At 54.3% G+C, this 12,063-nt stretch overlaps 2 protein-coding genes across 2 annotated transcripts in view; one reads left to right on the top strand and one right to left on the bottom strand.

The window, feature by feature from the left end:
* The first annotated feature begins 299 nt into the window (after positions 1–299).
* PNKD (PNKD metallo-beta-lactamase domain containing) overlaps positions 300–12,063 on the top strand; it is a 75,794-nt gene continuing 64,030 nt past the window's right edge. Inside the window, exons 1-3 of the mRNA XM_042782737.1 lie at positions 300–366; positions 1,125–1,284; positions 2,310–2,426. Of these exons, the coding sequence (XP_042638671.1) occupies positions 300–366; positions 1,125–1,284; positions 2,310–2,426 (344 nt within the window). The remainder of the gene's footprint in view (positions 367–1,124; positions 1,285–2,309; positions 2,427–12,063) is intronic.
* On the bottom strand, positions 4,996–11,407 carry TMBIM1 (transmembrane BAX inhibitor motif containing 1). Its single transcript, XM_007959614.2, has 11 exons — positions 11,206–11,407; positions 9,779–9,879; positions 8,928–8,992; positions 8,659–8,712; positions 8,150–8,200; positions 7,615–7,654; positions 7,345–7,382; positions 7,091–7,178; positions 6,641–6,736; positions 5,536–5,589; positions 4,996–5,142 (listed from the first exon to the last, which is right to left on the bottom strand). Exons 1-11 carry the CDS (start codon positions 11,405–11,407, stop codon positions 4,996–4,998), a joined length of 936 nt encoding a protein of 311 aa, XP_007957805.1.

The raw sequence follows: 12,063 nt of genomic DNA, 5'->3' as shown, positions 1-12,063 counted from the left end.
AGCGAGGGCGACTGACTGGCTGAACCACCAATCACAGGGCAGAGTTGGGAGAAGGTACGGGGCGTGGCAAGGAGACTATAAACCCCGCCCATCCTGACTCCACCCCTAACAAGAGTGAAACAAACGAGCGTGCGCGCCGCCGGGATCTCATGGGAATAGTAGTTCTCCCGGGTCCGCTCCGCGGGCTTCTGGGAGTTGTAGTATCTAATCTGTAGGCAGGACGGAAGGAGCGGGGGAGGCCCCTTACGCAAACTACAATTCCCGACGGGGAGCGCGGTGAAGGGGGGTGGGATTTGAACATGGCGGCGGTGGTAGCTGCTACGGCGCTGAAGGGCCGGGGGGCGAGAAATGCCCGCGTCCTCCGGGGTAAGAAGAGGGACCCCGGGGAGGGCAGGACTGCAGGAGATTACTTTTCTTTCACATCCCGCCCGGCAGATACCAAGAGGTCAGGGCGGTCCTTCCATGCCCACACCCTTCTGCAAGATCTTAAGAGTCTGGGGGCTAAAACATGTTCTCCAGAGGTCACCCAGACCATCCCCTGCCTTCGGGTTGTACGACACCTCCGGGGTCTCGCTGCGAGAGGAAGCCTCAGGGAAGCCTTTTAGACTCCCACGCTCCAGGTGTTTCATACTCACCGCAGTGCAGAGGAAAGAGCCCTGGGCTTCTGGAAGCTTGGATTCTAGCCCCGATAATTAGCGACTTGACCTTGGGCGAGGGAGTTCATCTCTCGTAGCTTCAGTTTTCTCTTCTGTAAACTGAGGGGATGGAATAGGCTATCTTTAAGCTCCCTACCAGTTCTAACATTCTGTAGTTTTAAAACCTTTCCCCGGAGAGCCTTCATACGTCTCCTGTCAGTCCCACTGCAGTCCTGCCCATTGTGTCGTCTGAGGAGATGAAGACCAGCGAAGCTCGAAGCTAGCTCTCCTGGCACCAGGGTGATGAGCCTGCAGTGACGTGGAAGTGGCTTCTGAAGGTGCCACCTCGATGGCGATTTTCCCATTTCCCTTTGGAGTCTCCCTGACATTCGTGACTCCAAACTGCGATCACGCCCCTTCCTCAGATCTCAACCACTCTTCCGCAGCCCCTCATCCCCTCATTCTGACCTTCTTAACCTCGATCCACAGGAATTCTCTCAGGAGAGAAGGCTTCTCACAACAGGACCCGGGCACTGCAAAGCCACAGTTCCCCAGAGTGCAAGGAGGAACCTGAGCCCCTGTCTCCTGCGCTGGAATATATTCCCAGAAAGAGGGGCAAGAATCCCATGAAGGCTGTGGGACTAGCCTGGTGAGTTTTAACCACTCCTTTGCCCACCAATAGGGAGTGGAATCCAAGGGAGGGCAGGACCCAAAAACTTCTTCAAGTTTCAAATGGTGAGCTGAATCCAAGGTGTGAAAACAGAATTGCTGGGTGCAAGGATTGGAATGTCAGAGGAATTGGGCAGGGGAGGTGGGGAGGTGTGTGGAATTGAGAGGATGGGTTTTCTGTGGAGTAAGTGGAATTGATCTGGTTCACATTCGAGTCTCTGGCTTCATCTTCCCTGTCGGGAGTTTGGGGTGAGATCCAAGTTCCAGTAATGAATTAATCAAAATTCTGTGAGATTGTGTTAGCTATATGTAGCATCTGAAAGGTATTCAGTGTTTGGATCTGACTCTGACCTTGATACCTATTTATTAATATTACAGAGAAAGGAGGGGAAAATGAACTCTTTTTCAGCACCTGGGGTGTGCTAGTACTTTATAGTGTAATTTGTTAGTTTTTCTGAGATAAGTATCACATCCCTGTTTCACGGAGAAGGGAACTGAGGCTCAGAGCTGGAATTTTCACCAAGTCTTGGGACTCCATGCTCTTTCCCCCACATCAAAGTGCCTACCAAGTAACAATTACTCAGATTAAGGAGGGGGTTCTGAGAAGGAATAGGGGGCAGTTCAGGCATAGAGAGCCTTTGCCAAGACTTGGAGAGGGAGAGAGGATGGACTTTCCCGAAGATCACGCACAGTGGGGCAGGAGTACAGGGTTCTTGTCGGGGATGGGGAGAGGGGAGAAGAGGTGGGCAGAAACCAGCCCCCCTGGGCCTTGTGTGCCATGCCTAGGAGTTTGGACTTGGCCAGCAAGTGACAGCGAGCTGTCATAGGGTTTTAAGCAGGGCAGCACAGGATCTGATTCGTGTAGAGCCTTCTGGCAGCCAGCAAAAATAGAGACGAGGTGTTGCGGTATTCATGTGACTTGTACCTTTCGAATGGGATTCTCCCCAACTCCTCTGGCTCAGGTCAGCCCCTCTCCAAACCCCGTGCACATCTCCCCACCCCTAGGGCCATCGGCTTCCCCTGTGGTATCCTCCTGTTCATCCTCACCAAGCGGGAAGTGGACAAGGACCGTTTGAAGCAGATGAAGGCTCGGCAGAACATGCGGGCGTCCAACACGGGCGAGTATGAGAGCCAGAGGTTCAGGGCCTCCTAACACGCCCCATCTCCTGGAGCTGGGACTGGTACAGGCCAGAGGAACACTGCAGACCTCCCCTAGGTTGTATTGACCATGGGCTTCCTTGGGATTGGCTGACTCTGGTCCTGCCACTGAGGTCCAGCAGGGGGCGCGTGAAGCTCAGGCTGCTGCCAGCTCGGGCCCCACCCACCCTGAGAAGCCAGCCAAAGGCAAATAAAGTTACTGAGTGTTGGAGTGGAAAGGAACTGGGCCTGGGTTTGTGAGTCCCTGGGGATGGGAAGGGTAAAGGGTGGGGCTGGTTACTCATGTGTGCTCCCTCTCACAGAAGCGCCCAGTGTTCCGGCTGGATGCTGGGGAAACCACAGAGACTTAAGCTCAACAAGCCTAGTCTTGAGCCCTGGGACCAAGCCCTCGGAGCTCCTGGCCAGGAGGGTGGGATCACACTCAGCCTTGAAGTACATAATAAAAGGAATCAAATAAGACACATAGGGTGTGGAGGAAAAAGCATTCTAGACCAAGTCCAAATGACAACCTCTCTGGGCCTCAGTTTCCTCATTTGTAAAAGGGATTTAGACTAGCAATTTCTCAGGCAGGGGTTCTGAACCAGGGGTCCATGCCCTACCCCACGTGCAAAATTGTGTGCAGCTTTGTAGAGAAGAGTTGATAGCCCTCATGAACTTTTTGAAAGGGTCCATGACCCAAAAAAGGTTAAAGCAATGCCACTCTTGAGAGGTCCCTTCTAGATCCAGTGTACCAAAAATACCAAACTCTTTGCTATTGAGTCGATTCAACTCATAGTGATCCCTCCTTGGGTTTCCGGAAGTATCTTTCTTCCGAGGAGTGACTAGTGGGTTTGAACCATCAGCCTTCTGGTTAGCAGTCAAATGCCTTAGGTACTACGCCACCAGTATGGCAGGAGTGAATTCCCTCTCTCCCCAGCCGATTGTTGAGCCTTTGCTAGCCTATGTCATCAGGAATCACTGGGCAAAGTGTTACAAGGTTACCTTAGGAAATGGGAGAATCCAAACCAGAATATGGAGTAGGAAATGGATGCTTTCGGCAGAGCTGGCCCAATACTCCAGGGCTGACACCTTCACAGGAAGAAAACCAGAGCCATACGGGGTTTTAACTTGTAGACATAAAACTTTATTACATTTCTGATCTTGTTGCTGTGTGATATATTTAGGATCAAGTACATAATAGAACAGAGTAGTCCTAATTATACCCTTGGGCTGATATAGTTTCCACCCTGACCCCCTTCCAGCTTGAGGCACTTGGTGTTAACAGAGAAAGTGGTGGCTTGCTGGGGTGATGGGGGTCAAGCCTAAAGTACCCCCACAGGAGTAAGAACAAACAGAAAGTCATCTTCTCAGGGTCCTCCCAGGGTTAGCAGAAGGAAAGAACACAGAAGTCTTTGTGGGAACCATGGTAAGCTTAGATAATGCTCAGTGAGGGGGTGGGGATCCCCCAAAGCATCTTCTCCATCCCTGGCCCAGTCTCTCTTCACCCTGTTACTTCCTGTTGTTGTTGTTGTTATGTGCCATCGAGTGGGACCCGACTCATAGTGACCCCTCCTTGGGTTTCCGAGGCAGTATCGCTACGGAAGTAGATTGCCCCATCTTCCTTCCGAGGAGTGGCTGGTGGGTTTGAACCGCCAGCCTTCTGGTTAGCAGTCAAATGCCTTAGGCACTATGCTGCCAGCCACTTATAATCCTACAAGCCATCCTCTGTCCCAACCTCTGCCTCTCACTTTATGCTCTGAGCAAGCAAAAGAAGCAAAGTTGCCTCTGACCAAAGATCTTGGAAGCACCAGGGAGGCCCCAAGCAGCTTTGGAGAATGGAGACCAGATGGCTGAAAACGGACCTGCTCTCCACATCCACCACAAGCTGAGGGAGCCCAGGGCGGTGGTGCTCTGACTAGCCCTGTACTGGACTTTGCTGGCTCTCCTCTTCCCATCCCACCCCCACCCCCGTAAACCACATGTACGCATACTGAAAGAAGGGGTTGAAGCAGGAAGCAGGAAGGCCTAGGTACACAGATCTCCTCTACCTGGCTGAGCTGGCAGGCACCACAGTTGCAAAAGGAGCCCAGGACAATGACCTGTGAGTCTAGGCAACTGGATCAAAGCCCCTGGCTTTGTGGGGCTGAGAGAGGAGACAGCTATAGCTACCAAGCCTAGAAGCCGGTGGTAGAGATAGGAGGGGAAACCTTACCACCTTGAAGTCACTTCCCCCTTTCATATTCCATTTTAGCTAACAGATTAGGCTCTCTCACGCCTTCCCCCTCAGGCCCAGGTGTTAAGAAGAATTTGGTGCCCTGTTGTGGCTAGATGGGAGAAGACATCTTCAGCTTGAGCCCAGCAAGGGCTAGAGTCAGTCCCCAGTTCTTCCAACCCCACCAGGTGACTACAACATCCTGAGCCAGACAGGCCACCATCCCAGGACTAAAAGGAAACTGGTCATATGACTTGACAGGCAGAAAGGGCCCTGATCACAGGACCCAGCCCTCACTCGAGGGAGGGAGAGCCAAGGATGGGGCAAAAATGGGGGTGCTCCTTAGTTGCGGTCCCCCATCAGCTGCAGCACGAAGGTGAAGATGTAGACGATGTCCGTGTAGATCTGCAGGGCACCGGTGATGTAGTCCTCCGGGCTGATGGTGTGCTTCCGGTTCCCCAGAACTAGCTGCGTGTCGTAAGCCAGGAACTGCAGAGACGGGGAAGTCGGTGAGAACCCAGGGCCCCAGGGTCCAGTGCTCACTCCAGGTCAGTAGGTTTGTCCTGCACAGGCTGTGCAGTGTTGAGGAGCGGGTGGGGGTGGGGTGCATTAACAAACCTTCCTCAATCAGCTCACAGTCTAGGAAGGCAGACAGACACTGCAGTCTGTGACACAGCCTGCTAATGGCAGCAGTGTGAACAAGACAAGGCAGGAATACCCAGAAAACCCATGGACACCGCAGGACGGAGGGGAGAGGAAAAGTCACCTATGGCCCTACTCCCCACCCCACAAAGCAGCCTAAATCCACACTCCATTCCCTCAGCTCATCCCTCCCACCCATTAGGCTCCCCTTCCAGGGGGCAGGGGCAGGGACTGACTCACCAGGGTGAAGACAATGGCCCCCAGAGCAGCATAGAGCATGTGAAGCCAGTAAACCTGGGAAAGGGGAACAGGGATGGTTAGGACTTTAGCAGAGCACAGCTGCTCAGGCAGGCCCTCAGGAACTGCTTCCCCCAGGGGTCTAGAATCAGAGTGGGTCGATCCAGGAAGTTAGCCCTCCATAAAAGGACGACGACTGCTTTCCAGATCCTGGAAGAACCTGAGAATGGTGATATATTTGGAAGAGAAAACAGAGGTCATCCTACAAAGCCCAAATAAAGCCAGTAACAGCATCTCTTAGTCAAACCAACCTCCAGAGTGAGTGAAGGTACAGAGGTTTCCATGTTTTCCTGGGATGGTGGATACAAGGTGGCTGAGTTACAGCTCTGGAAGGGCAGACCCAGGCAGGTGCTGACTGAAGAGCCCCATTGCCTTTCCCCTAATCGTGGTCACCATTCAATAGACAGGTTCCTGCAGCCCAGCCCAGGCGGGATGGACTGAGGAAGGATGACTGTGAGGGAGGCCTTCACCCCACCCACCCCAGGAGTATCAGAACCAAGAAGTACCCACAGGGCAGCCCTGCTCTACATTCTGCCACTCCTCGGAAGGGCAAGCCTGCCCAGGTGGCAGGTGGGCCTCTTGTTCATATCCTTCCCCCTTCCACACCCTGTTCTGTGGGGTTCCCCTCAGCCTAGGAACCCCATGCTCTCCTCCAGCTGATGGACTAAAGGAGGAATTGATTACAGTAGTCCCTGAGGTCCTCCCCTGCTCTTGACCCAAACCGATCCTCTCAGTCCACTGAGTTATAGAAGTCCTCAGCCTTGGCCCCAGGTGTCCAACAGATCTAATCCTCCACTTCCCACAGAAATGTGCTGCTGTACAGGGCTTCAGGTGCCGTAGTTCCCAGGGCTACCTGTCCCCAAGTGAAGATTATCCCCTAACCAAAAGGATGGCACTGTGGTGTTGGCACCCCTGCTACCCAGTCAGGAGATTCTGGAGGACAGAGCCTGCCCTTTGGGGCCTGAGTAGGGGCCTATAACACCATGCTGTACAGAAAGCCGCCTCTGAGCACCAGGTTCACTGATTTCAGCTCTCCTGGAATACTCACATATTTGAAGGACAGCACAATGGCAGTGACAATCCCAGTCACCATCAGCACGATTCCCAAGACACAGAAGAGGCCTGCACATGAGGTGAAGTCCACCTGCCAGGAAGGAAGCAGGAGGCAGCTGTCAGAAGACTGCCACCTGCTCCACCAAGCAACCCATCCAGTCTGGCTAGGCCCCAGCCGCCAGGGAGGCCCAGTACTGCCTCCTGCCTCTGCTCAGGGGGCACAGGAGTGACCATGACCTTCCAGGACAGACACAGGAGGCAGTTTTGTAGATGCAATATGAGGGGAAGGGGGTCAGGGGCTCCAAGGGAAATGCCTGGTATAGAGGTCTGGGTTCTCCTATCTCAGAAATCCCTTCTGCTTCTAGGCTTGCTCAACAGCCAAGTCCAAAGGGCCAGGTCTGTATAATAAAAGGAGGGTGGCCAAGGAAGGGCCTCATGTCCTCACCTTGGTCTGAAAGCAGAAGATGGTGACTGAAATGGACACCACGGCAGTGATGATCATTGCAATAAGGACAGCTTTGGTATTATACGTACTGGAGGGGGAAGTCGAGAAAGACCAGAGGCTTTAGCCACACAGTGATGACTTCAAAACCACCACTTCCAGGAAGACCCTGCCCAGAATCCACACATACAAATAAGCCAGCCAGGGATACCCCACTCCCCGCCAGAGTACTGGGGTAAGGTTGTCCTTGACTGTACCTGGCAATGGTGCCCGTCATGAAGCCCATGGCAAGAGTCTGAGGGAGGGACAAAGACGAGAGTGAAACATGAAGAAAGGTGAGGCACGGGGTGGGGGATGACTGTGCTGGGGACAAACATGACTGCGTGGGAACGAGGCAGCCACAGAGGAGACCAAGAGATAAGCGAAGGAGCCAGGGACAGCCTTCTCCAGTGGTTCCCCATGCCCTCCCTGGAGCCAGCCCTTCCTCAGCCCATTTCCTCACCCTCCCAGTACCCTCCTGGGCTTACAAAGAGAGTCAGCAAGATGATGTTCCACGGGAACCGGCGTCTGAAGGGAAAGCAGAACCACCATTAAGGGATGTGAGGCCGTTCAGGTATTACAGACTCTTTGAGCAGGAGGAGGAGCTTGGCTCATGTCCCTGGAGGCCTCTGGTACCTGCTCAGGTGTTCTGTGCGGGGCCAGCACAGAGCAATGGGACAGGTCAGGGGTAGGGAGCCAGAAAAGTCTAGATTCAACTGCAGCCTGCAAGACTGAGAGAGCTACTCAGCCTTTCAGCCCCAAATTCTTCCTAGTTATTAAATGGTTAAAATGCTGCCTCTCTGGCAAGTTGTTTAAGGGAGATAGATACACAGACACACATACATGCGGTCCATGAACACTGGGCCTTTGTATACATCAGAACAGAGCTGCTGTCACCATTACCATCTTTCTTGTAAGTCTCCATTCATCTACCATAAAGAGTCTCCCATTTTGTCCCCAAATACTCTGCCGTTTGCCTATCCTCTGCCATCCCTTCTCGTTGTCTAAGCCTCTGGGACTCACCTGGGTCCCTGGCAGCAGGCAAGGGTCAGGTAGGTGGCCAGGAAGACAGCACTGGGGAGAAAGAGAAGGGGAGACCGTCTGCAGGCCCAAACCACCCCTCAGCCCCTCCTGTGTCACAGAAGCAGGAGGTCCAAAGAGCTCTTTGGGAGACTGAGGGGAAGCTAGGACAAGATACCCCCAGCCAGAGACACTGAGAACCTCTGTGACACCAGGATCCTGGCCAGAAGTAGGTGTAGGGAGGCCGTAGCAGATGGACCACAGGAACGCAGGCCCATTTTGTAGGATGTATATTGCCCCCACAGCGCCCCACCCCTGCATTCACAAGGCCTGTGATTCTCTTATTCCTTGTTTTGGCCCCACATACCCACACTTCCAGACACAGGAATCTGGCAAAGGTGACTTGGAGGGCCCCTCTCAAAAACACTGTGCCTGCCCTGAGGACAGCAGGTCAACTAGAAACAAACTGTCACCCCCTCCTTGCTCCTGAGCAGAGAGCAGCATACACTCACAAGGACGCATAGTAGACGGCCACATTTCTCCTCACGAAACTGCTCACGGGTGTCCTGTAGAGATGGGAGGACAGAGGAGGTTCACACCACAGATTACCTACAGATTACCTACCTCTGCCAAGTCCCACCCGGCAGCCTGACTCCTCCTCATCTTCTCTAATCACCTGCCTCCCAGCTCCCCTTCCCATCCGTCTGTCTCAGACAGCAGGGCTCTCCCCACCCCACACTCCCAGGGCCTCAGAGTGGGGTGAGGAGACCTAAAGACTCACACAAACGTGAAGATGGCAATGATGGCTACTGTGATGAGCAGCTGGATGGAGATGATGGAGTAAACCTGGAACACAGAGCGCCCGGGGGCCACACAGGTCACCAGCCCACCCCTGGCCTCTCCCAAGACCAGAAAGCCCCAGAGACCCTGCCACTGAACCCCCATTCCTTCCCTGTCTTTTAATGGCTGAGGAAGCTTTTTTCTCTCAAAGGATTTACTCTTTGTTCCCGACTCCACAGCCCCACTACGGCCTGGCCTAGAGGCCACCCCACCGCCAGTGAGGAGAGGGGCTCAGCTATTCCACATGCCCTCAGAGCTGAATGCTTCTGCCTGTTCCCCCTCGCTGCTCCCTGGCATCAGCCCTCCCTGCCCATTATCCGGCCTCAGTTCATGATTGACAGGCCTTGCTTCACTGCCATCATGCTACCCATAATGGCCTTGCACTTCAAGTCACTCGGCCTGACATCTGTTGTGGATCAGCTCTGAGCAGGACACTGTGTAGACATGGGGTAGAGGACAGGTGGGTGACCAATGATCATTTCTGGCTTCAGGTTGCTTACAATAAGTCTTATGGGGAAAAGATGTCTGGGGAAGACAGAACATTTCCCAGATTGAATGTGCCTCCGATAATGCGAGGAGTGGGGACACTGTGGCTAGGGGACATGGGGCCACTTCAGGGAACACAGGGCTGGAGAGAACCTGGAAGGCCAGGAGTGAGGTCAGGAGGCACAGAGAGGGTGGCTGGCAGCTCACAGGGAATGAGTCCTGGGGCAAATACTGCCTCCCTCCCCTCCACCTCTTCCCACAGCCCAAGGGGTCCCAGGGACACCTGCCTCCCAGCCCACATCTCACCTTTCGGATGAAGGTGTGTCGGACTTTCCTGTCGTCCCAGTCTCCAGGCCCAAAGTTGTCACTCACTGCTCTCTCCTCCCCGCCATAGCCCTCGCCTGGGCCTGGGGACAGAATACGTATGACCAACTGGGGACCTGGGACACATGGCCCCAATCCCAAAGCTCCTCATACACACTCTCCCCTGGAAAAGTGTCAGGTCTCTCCAGTCAAAGACGAATGCTACGACTTAGGAACTCCTCTCCCAAGCCAGGCCCTCTCGAGGCGCTCGGTGCCCCAGAGCTGGCCTGGGCACCAGTAGAGCGTGTGACCTGCAGTGAGGAGCTCAGGTGTGAGCCATTCCATCAGCATCCATCTATAGAGGGTCCTGTGTGCCCAGCACACACCTGGGGGCCCACAGGGGCACAAAAGCACATGGTCCCTCCTGTCCAGGGGCTCCCAATCTAGGGGGCAGCCAGGCAGGAATAGGCCTGGAGCATCAGCCAGGGTCCTTCCTGATAAGCAAGGTGTCCAGCGCATGGGTAGGAATTGGCTGGGTCAGAGCAGGGGACTGAGGGTGCGGAAAAGGAGGGTAGAAAGCACTGTGTATATGCGTGAGCAAGTGCATGCACACGTAGGTCAGGGAACAAGGTGCAAGGGCCGGGACTGACATCAAGCTTCCCAGGGGCCTCTCAGGGCAGAGCAAACAGTAAGGCCTCCCGGGACAGGTATGTCAGGTGTGTACATGCCCAGGACGTGGTAGGACTAAAACGTCCCTGATTAGTGCCTGTCTGCCTGGAATATGGACACCCAGAGAGGGTTGGCCATACTCTTGCTCCAGGATTCCAGGGATGCCCTGAGAGCTCAGAACATTCCTTAAATGCCTCCTTGGGGACTGCTTTTAAAGCCCATGTATGAGTCACCGATATAACGTTCCACCACGTTCCTATTTCATCTCATTTCTGACCAGCTACAGCCTCTACCTGCCACTATGTTTATCAAACTCGGCTCCACATGACTTTGGGATGTTTGCAAAATCAGATATTTTACCTTAAAGAATGAGATTTGTCACAAAGGCTGTATTTAAAAAAAAAAAACGTGCACTGGGTTTCAAAGGCATTCCCTAAGGATGATGGCAAGTCTGGGTGGGTGGCAGCTGCCCTGTTGAGAAACAAGGAAACAGTCCCCGAAGGCAACCACACTGAGAATCACCCAACCACTCTGTCATCTGGATGGGCAAGTTCTGATGAGGGGCTTATGGACTCATAAAGGGGCTAGCAGGTGGCTGAGGAGCTAGGTGCTAAGGGAAAAAGTAGAATGGTAAGATGGGAACAGAAAGAGAAGACGAGAGAAAGGGATTAAACGGGAAGTTAAGGAAAGCAACAATAGGAGGGGGCCTTATCTGCTGCAAATGCTTCTCCCCCCACCCCACCTGCCCCTCGAGGACTCACCGTAGTTCATGGGCATTGGGTGGATGGGGGGCATAGGCTGTGGGTAGCCAGCAGGGTGACCGTAGCCAGGCTGCGTGTAGGCAGGGTAGGCAGGGTACCCGCCTGGGAGGACAGACGGTTGTCCATAGCCTCCGGAGGGTGGAGGGCCAGGGTAGAGGGGGTTGCGGTCCTCATACGGAGGTGGGGCACTGGGGCTGGACATGGCCGCTCAAGGGCTGAGGACCCTAGCTGCTCGGATCTAAAACTGGAAACAAGAAAAGCAGTTATGAGTGGCCAGGTCCAGCTCACTCAGCCAACACACCTCCCTTCCAGCCCCAGCCCAGCCATCTCTGTGGGGAGGAGCCCCTCAGACTCTCTCTAGGTCACAGCATATCCCTCTCTGCCCACCAGCCATCCCCTCCATCCCCACCAGCTACCAGCTCAGCCCCTGGCCCTCCTGCTAGCTTTCTGGCCCCGGTGCTCTCTTTACTGTGCCGCTCCCTGGCCAAGGTAAGCAGCAGGAGGAAGATTTAGTTCAGCAGCCCAGAGGATTTTCTAAGCATCAGTGATATGAGATATGGGGAGCCAGGGGGAACGCAGGAACTCCCTTGTTCTCAGTTAAGAAAACCTCCCAGTGTTAGGGACTTGATGTCAGAATCAGAGAAGCAGCCGGATGGCCCCAGCAAAGGCTCTCTGGTGAGTCACAGGGCCCGCTGAGGCCCACTGAAGGGGTCAGCCCAGCCCCCACGGCAGCTGGGAGAAGCACCAGGCCTAACGCCAGAGCTGGGGCAGGGCCAAGGCTCCGAGCGAAGAGCTGGAGGAACAGGAAAACAAACTGGCCCCTGTGCCAGAGCTGCCAGGCCCTGGAGGGGGAAGGGA

Source organism: Orycteropus afer, unplaced genomic scaffold (genome assembly GCF_000298275.1).
Source record: "Orycteropus afer afer isolate SDZICR_OR568_19922 unplaced genomic scaffold, OryAfe1.0 scaffold00002, whole genome shotgun sequence".
NCBI lineage: Eukaryota > Metazoa > Chordata > Mammalia > Tubulidentata > Orycteropodidae > Orycteropus > Orycteropus afer.
This window is presented reverse-complemented; position numbering and strand designations above follow the sequence as displayed.